Genomic DNA, 8,146 nt, shown 5'->3' with positions numbered 1-8,146 from the left:
GAGCTTGCCCAAAGATATACCCTAGTGGAAGGGAGCCAAAGCATTCGTTGCTTGTGGTTCTCGGAGAAGAAGGTGGAACATTTGATGTCGTGGGAGCATTCGTTGTTCCCCCCTCTCCAACAGAGATTAGCACACCGCCAAGTGTGTGAACTTTGGATCACATCATCGTCTCCACCGCTTCGATTGTCTCTTTGCCCTAGTTTTACTTGTTGTTTCTACTTGCTTCCGTTATCTTGTGTATCTCAAAAGTTAGTTGTGACGTATCATATAGGGTTGTATCACGCAGTTGTATTTCTAGAGAATTTATATTTCCGCACTTCTCTCTAAATTCAACTAGGAAAAGATTTAATTTTGGTAGCCGCTTATGTTCACCACCCCTCCCCCAATTGGTATCTTTGACCCTTCAATGGTGCACTTATATCTGAACTGGCTGTCGGTGTCTGATTTTGGATTGTCTTCAGGTTTACATGCATTTGGGTTTACTGTATGTGTGCAAGTTTTGTCAGTGAAACAGAATCTTTTGAAAGATGCAGAGTAAATTTTTGCAACACTCGTGGATAGACAGACATATAGACAGAGTTCAGATCCTAAACCAGTTCAACTGAAATCTTACATTCATCTTGTAGGAAGAAGAAAGGGACAGTCGCGGGTCAAGCAATTTTTGGCTTTTGTGAACATGAAGGCACAATGGTCTTTTCCCGTGTCAGTTAACGCCGTCAAATGAAAAAATGGATGGAAACGTCATATAAAAATAAAATTTAGATAGAGGACCAAATAGAGACGAAATTATTTTGTAGGATCAAATATGTTAGAAGGGATATCATAATACTCAACAAAATACGAGAGTACATTTACAAATAGGGCCAAATAAGGAAATCTCTCATATAAAATAGTACATGGGTCATCTCCCTTCTTGCCACATGGTCACCGAAGTGCTAAGACCGTGGTAACGCCCACAAGCACTACAACATAATTTGCAACCCTGAATAGAATCACGTTGCGCACGAAAGCGCCGACGAGTGGATATTGCTGCACGACGACACTGCGCCGTCCTCTAGAGCCACATTGCCACAGGTACTTGGATAGCGTGCGGGACGACACCCGAGGGCTGACAAAGTGCGAGACCACGGCCAACAGCACGAACAGGGCATTGCGTATGATGTTGTACGCGATGCTGCGGACAGCCGCCGTGCTCGTGACGGCGGCCAGGGCCGCGTAGAATGCCAGGACCATGCTCACCAGGGACAGCCACAGGCAGTGCAGCGCCGCCGCGAAGGTTCTCCATGACCCGGCGGAGCGCGACGCCTTGCCGTAGAGGAGCAGCACCACCGCGAGCACGGAGGTCACCAGGGCGAAGCTGTCCAGGATGAGGAAGCACTTGAAGATGGCCTCGTTCTGGAGGACCGCCATGCCTTTGATGACCTCCTTCCCTTCGGGATCGGTGCCGCCGCCGCTCTGCTTGTACGAGCCGGGCAGGTTGTTGGCGGCGGTGAAGGCGACACTAGCGACGAGGACGGCGATCACCGCGAGGCTGTCGGACGTCTTCTCTATCGCCTTCGTTATCTCGCGGCCGTCCCACTGCTGCACGCGGTCCCGCCTCTCGGGACGGGACTGCGCTTCGAACGCGGCCAGCGTCGCCACCAGGCTGACCATGGAGAAGAAGCTGGTCGATCTCACAGCGAGGTCCAACGGCGTCTGGCCGTCATTGTTCATGACGTCGTCCCGCACTTTGCCCTTCCCCATCAGGGCCTCCGCAACGGCCAGCGCGCCCGCAGCCACAGCGAGGTGGAGGGGCGTGTTTAGGGGTGGGCACACTCACACCGAAAACCGAAAAACCGAACTGAACCGAACCGATTTAACCAATTTATGTGTTTATTCGGTGTATGGTTTTTTGGTTCGGTGGCAATTTTATTTCCTATTCGGTGTTCGGTGCAACTTCGGTTTCATGCAGTCACAAACCGAAATCACCGAAGAAACCGTTGTTTTCTATGATGGCCAGCCCACCCGTACGTGATTGTGGCTGTGACCTGTGAGCGGCTGAGCGCAGCCCATTTGTCCTTCGGCCCAACAGCCTCTGATTTGCCTAATGTATAGATATAAATCATCCGACGTCCACATGTACGTGAAACCCTAGTCACCGCCCATCGCTCGATCCTTTCGTCAGGCGGTGCCCTCTCCTCTCCAACCCTAGACGCCAGATCAGCTACTCATCGAGTCGGCTCCGGCGAGTCAGCGTTCGGCGGTCAGCAACAAATCCTATGGTTGAGACGGACGTAAGCCATCCGCTTGCTTCTCCAAGTTCTAATCTCTCAAATCTCAGTACAAGTACCTAGTAAACTACGAACGTAACTCCATGCAAGTGATCAGTTTGATCTACTACTAGTAGGAATATTTTAGTATTGTTTTGCATGAAACAATTGCCATGAGAGCTAGTGTATCAGCAAGTACTTGTACGATTTCTATCCATAGATCTTCTCGTACATGTGCAGTGTGCGTGCGTAATATAACAAATTATTTATTAGTCTATGGTTTAGTGCATGTGCTTATTCTGATCCATATGTTCTTAGACATAAGCCAAAATGCTTCTAGAAACGTGAGTACGTACCAGCTAGATGCGGCGTAAGGCGGCTGGAAAATCAATTAAGGTGCCTGTGTGCTAGCTTCCTTAGGCTAGCTTGCAATTGTAGGTATATAGCTCCTGGGGTGAATCCATCTAGCAGTTAAAACAAACATATATAATACGTATCAAATTCCTTAAAAATGGTACAAAATGAAAGCTGCACACTTAGAGGTATCACATGTATTCTCCCTTATATAATACTTTTCATGTTCCACATGATCTTATGTTTTATACACAGTACAGTTGTTTGCTTAACCGAATTGAACAGTGACTAATCATATTCTTGTCTAATTTGTAGATGTCAGAACCAAATGAAGACATCGCCAATCAAGAATCTGAGAGCTTAGCGGTGGTCACAGAGGGAGAGCAGAATGAGAATAATGGGCAGCAACCGGATGCATCGGAGAATGCTAAGAAGGAAGTGGTGATGCCCAAGAAAAGGAAAGAGATGGAACCAAGATCAGAGGTCTGGGATAGTTTCACCAAGATCGTAGAGGGAGATGTTTTGAAGAGGGGCAAGTGCAACTACTGTAAACGTGAGCTTAAATGTGAAACAAAAATCAATGGTACATCTGCCCTAAATTCTCATTTAAAGATATGCAAGAAGAATCCTAATAGGAACAAAGATGATAAGCAGCCTACTTTGCAAGCTACACGAAATGAAGGGGATGGTAGCAAGTGTACACTTACTGTTTGGAGGTTTGATCCTGAAATGCTTAGGAAAGCTTTTGCTGAAATGATTATTACAGATGAGCTCCCTTTTGCATTTTCTGAGAAAGAAGGGTTTAGAAAGTTTATGTCCAAGGCATGCCCACGTTTCAATGTGCCGTCTAGGAGAACAACTACTAGGGAAGTTGTTAGCATGTTCAATGTGCAGAAACAGAAGCTGAAAAAATTCTTTAAGGAATCATGCGAAAGAGTATGCCTCACCACTGACACATGGACTTCTGCCCAGAAGCAGAACTATATGTGTGTTACAGCACATTTCATTGATGGTGACTGGAAGCTACAAAAGAAGATAATTGGGTTTTTCTTAGTGAAGGGACATAGGGGGGAGGACATTGGGAAGGACTTGGAGAGATGCTTAGTAGATTGGGGGCTTGATAAAGTTTTCACAATAACTGTTGACAATGCTTCTGCTAATGACGGTGCTATAAATTATATCAGGAGGGTTATGAATAAAGCCAAAAGTAGTATTGCTGAAGGGAAGTATTTTCACATGAGATGTGCTGCGCATATTATAAACTTGGTGGTTACTGATGGACTAAAGGAAATCGACCTTTCAGTGGCACGTGTGCGAGCTGCTGTAAAGTTTGTGAAGAACTCCCCTGCTAGAATTACAAGGTTTAAGAAATGTGTTGAACTAGAGAAAGTTAAAAGTAAAGCCTTTTTGTCATTGGATGTGCCTACTAGATGGAACTCAATATACCTTATGTTGAGAGCTGCAGCAACGTATGAGCAAGTTTTTTATAGGTATGCTGACGAGGACCCGTACTATGCACTTGATTTAAATGGTGAGAAAGGTCCGGGAGTTCCAGAAGCCGCAGATTGGGATAATGCAAGAAAGATGACAGAATTTTTGGAACACTTCTACAAGCTTACTGTCCGTGTTTCCGCGTCGCTACACCGTACAGCTCACATATTTTTTCATGAGATAGCCGATGTTATCATCTTGTTGCGGCAATGGTGTGAAAGCGAAGATTCTTTGCGTAAGGACATGGCTAAGAGGATGATAGCTAAGTACAATAAATATTGGGGGGATCATAAAAGCTTCAACATCCTTATTTTTATTGCGGTTTCTCTTGATCCAAGGTACAAGTTGTCAAATTACATAAAGATAGCTATTCTGGAGATGTTTGGTGAGACCCAAGGGCAGGTAGTTTGGACTGAAATAAGTAAGACGCTTCACGAGTTATTTGAAGAATATGGAAAGATATATGCTCCCAGTGATAAAGTGCAGCCGTCCAATGTAGCACAAGAACCTGAAGCCCGTGGCACAAGTTTAATGAAGTCCTTGATTGCTCAAAAGATGAGGACGAGCACTTTTGGAATTACTGCTAGTAAATCTGAACTTGAGAAGTACCTTTCCGAGGAGAATGAAGAAGATGGCAGCAAGTTTGACATTCGTGAGTGGTGGAAGGTCAATTCTTCTAGATTTCCAGTATTGTCACATTTGGCCCTTGATGTTTTAGCAATTCCTATATCTACGGTTGCATCGGAGTCGCCCTTCAGCACTGGTGGTCGTATTTTAGATCCATTCAGGAGCTCCTTAACTCCATTTATGGTCCAAGCACTTGTCTGCACACAAGATTGGTTGAGGGGATCTATTGCTGTAAATGACGAAGAGGACACTGCAGAATTAACTAAGCTAGAGGAAGGTAAGTCAATAATTTACTTGAGTTATTTTTGTTAGACTTCTCCTATGTCACTCATGAATTAAATATCATTTACTCATATTTTCAGCATTGCTTGAAGAAATAAATGGGCTCAATATTTCGAAGAACAACTCCAATAAGGATAATTCGGTCATCATGGATGATCGTACTTCCTAAACAGGGTGCGGTTTCTTGATAACTTTACTACCTATTAGTTACAGCCTATCAGGTTCAAAAATATACATCTTTTTCATGCAGTTGCTATTGAGGTATGCTAATAAATTTATTGTACAAAATCCTCAGATGTTTGCATCCCGCAAGGTTGCCGTATGGAGCCATGGAAGTAGTACTGCAGATCTGAGATCTTGAAGCCTTGCTCCTGTGATGAAGTCCCATTTATTCATGTTTCTGTCACCAGTCAGCTATTTGATAGCCTTTTGTTTGATTTCCCTCCACTTGTGTGTGAGAAAATAAGAATTATGCTATTTGCTTTTGCTGCTACATAAGTGAGACTATTTGATATATTTACGTACGTGAGACTTTATTCACTATCCATTTATATATATAGCAAAGTTGTGTCTTTCATTACAGCCAACGATGTGACATTTTAACTATCATATATTCATATTTTCTGTTAAGGTTGCTAGCTCTTGTGATTATTATTTGTATATTTTGTGCAATGCAAATAGCTACTCATATAAGTGGTGGCTCTGATTGGTGCACGTACTTCGGTTTTCCGGTTAACCGAATAAACCGAACCGATATATTTAGGTTAATATGGTTCGGTTGCTAATTTTTGTTTGATTATTTCGGTTGCCATTTCTCTAAAACCGAAATTATAAAAAACCGAATAAACCGAACCATAACTATTTTGGTTTCTTCGGTGATTTCGGTTTGTGACTGCATGAAACCGAAGTTGCACCAAACACCGAATAGGAAATAAAATTGCCACCGAACCAAAAAACCATACACCGAATAAACACATAAATTGGTTAAATCGGTTCGGTTCAGTTCGGTTTTTCGGTTTTCGGTGTGAGTGTGCCCACCCCTACATGGCGACGGGCTATAGTTGGCCACCTCCACGGGCGTGGAGGCAACAGCTGAGGGGCTCCACCACCCACGCCTCCTCCCTCCTCCCTCCTCCCCATAGCTTGCTTCCTATGGCGCGTGCGCCGCCCGACCCCATCTCCGGCGGAGCTCGGCCGACTCCCTCACCTCTTGCTGGCCTCCTTCAACTCAGGCCGAGCTCGCCTTGTTCACGTTCGAAGGCCGCCTTGCCCGACCCCATCTGCAACGCCTCGAGGCGAGCTCGCCATGGCTGCCTCGCCCGTAGCCAGCAGCGGGGAGCTCTCGAGCTCTGCCGCGTGCAGCAGGGCAGCAGCGACGGCCTCGAGCTCCGTCGCGTGCAGCAGAGTAGCAGGGACGCCCACATCAGCTCCGGCGACGAGCTCGCCATGGCTGCCTCGCCCGCAGCCAGCAGCGGGGAGCTCTCGAGCTCTGCCGCGTGCAGCAGGGCAGCAGCGACGGCCTCGAGCTCCGCCGCGTGCAGCAGAGCAGCAGGGACGGCGCCGCTGAAGGCCGGCCGACGCCCACATCAGCTCCGGCGACGAGCTCGCCGGCGGGGACCTGATTGCTTTTTATTTTATTTTTTAGGGACCCGATTGCTTTTTATTTTATTTTCGGGGACCTGATTGCTAATTGAGGGATTGAAGATTTTTTTTCTTTGAATATGCGGGAGAGACTAGGCCTCACATGTAAGTTAACGGTCAAACAAACGGTTAAATGAACCGTTATCTTACTGGCAGACCCTAGCTGTTATAAACCTGATCAGAAGTCAACCACTCATCCATTTGGGTTTTTTGAGACGTCGATGCCAAAAGTGATAGGTATTAGTCACAAACAAATTTCTGGTAGTTTTTTGAAATCCTAACATGAATTGTGGTAGTTTTATGCTATTCACTCACATAATCAAGTCTATGTCACGTGCCATAACATGTAAGAAAGAGATAACAAAAACAAAAAAAATTACATGGATCTTAACATAAGATCCCACAAATATGAATATAGTTAGACCGAGACTTAGCAATCCCGTTGAATAAAATGCTGGTATGCATGTTCGGCTACCATTCAAACATCTGGGCTCCCTCCTAAAAAACGCTTGTTCCCAGTTTGAATGAAATTTCACATGAGATTAGTAAATCTCAGTTAGGTACGAAAACATATAAGAGCATCTCTAGCCACATCTCCAGAGCCCCTCAGGGTCACTTTTTGTGTGCCGGCAATGTAAAAAAGGTAAAAAAAACGGTCTAGTCGTGCCTCTAAGCACCCCAAAACCTCAAAATAGCACCGGCAAATACAAAAGAAACCCAGCGCCTTAGGGGCTGTTGGGGGCGCCGGCGAAAGCAACAACCAATCATATTCCCTCACGAGCCATTTTTCTTTGCCCAGCCAATCACTTTTTGCCTCATGATTTTCTTGGGGGCACCAACGGCTAGGAAAACATACTCGCGTTTCATCTGGCGAAAACGTTTTACCCTTAAGACATGCTATTTTTGGCCCGGTGATTGTCCTGGGGGCCTCCGACGGCTGAAGATGCTCTAAGTGACAATTATGTGTACACGAGGATGACCGGAGATCCAGCTAGTAGCATACTATGCGGAAAAAAAAAGTAGCAGACTAGCAGTTAAGGCAGACATTACCGGCAACCTGATTAGCAGCAGCGGCGGCGCCACCGTGCTGTTGCCGAAGCAGCGCCATGGCTTCCTTCTTTCTCCCCCGGCACAGAGCAAGGTACAGCTCGGGGCTCATCGTGCCGCCATCGCCAGGACCCGCACTGAGCTGGATGGAGTGATGCCCGAGGTCCATCGACTGATGACTATTCCGGTCTGATCACGCGGTCTGCGCGACGCGGATATATGGCGATGGGCTGTGAAAGTGTCTGGCAACAGGCTCGTGGTTCACAGAGGAGCCGCCATAGATGCAATGCATAGCAAGTCGTCGCCAAGTCAGCATTTCCACAGTCAGCTGCGCGTCGCGTTTGCGTCCTGCGCGTCCTGAGGACAGGCATGAAACTTGAATGTTGGCCAAGTACAGACCACACACACACGGCTCTTGTATCTATTTGCACCATAGGTTCTAGCAACGCGGCGCG

The 8,146-nt window shown here is 46.2% G+C and overlaps 1 protein-coding gene across 1 annotated transcript; it reads right to left on the bottom strand.

Moving 5' to 3' along the window:
• Nucleotides 1-845: 845 nt before the first annotated feature.
• LOC119332904 (ankyrin repeat-containing protein At2g01680-like) lies at nucleotides 846-2,052 on the bottom strand. Its single transcript, XM_037605998.1, has 2 exons — nucleotides 2,028-2,052; nucleotides 846-1,814 (listed from the first exon to the last, which is right to left on the bottom strand). Exons 1-2 carry the CDS (start codon nucleotides 2,050-2,052, stop codon nucleotides 925-927), a joined length of 915 nt encoding a protein of 304 aa, XP_037461895.1. The 3' UTR covers nucleotides 846-924.
• Between the last annotated feature and the right edge of the window lie 6,094 nt (nucleotides 2,053-8,146).

Source organism: Triticum dicoccoides, chromosome 7A, assembly GCF_002162155.2.
Source record: "Triticum dicoccoides isolate Atlit2015 ecotype Zavitan chromosome 7A, WEW_v2.0, whole genome shotgun sequence".
Taxonomy (NCBI): Eukaryota; Viridiplantae; Streptophyta; class Magnoliopsida; order Poales; family Poaceae; genus Triticum; species Triticum dicoccoides.
The sequence above is the reverse complement of the archived record's forward strand: the minus strand, read 5'-3'. Positions and strand labels throughout refer to the sequence as shown.

Coding starts and splice junctions, on each gene's coding strand:
- LOC119332904 (XM_037605998.1), bottom strand. CDS start 2,052: ATGGGCTGCGCTCAGCCGCTCACAG. Junction 1,815..2,027: donor CTGCGCTCAGCCGCTCACAG/GTCACAGCCACA, acceptor TTTCGGTGTGAG/TGTGCCCACCCCTAAACACG.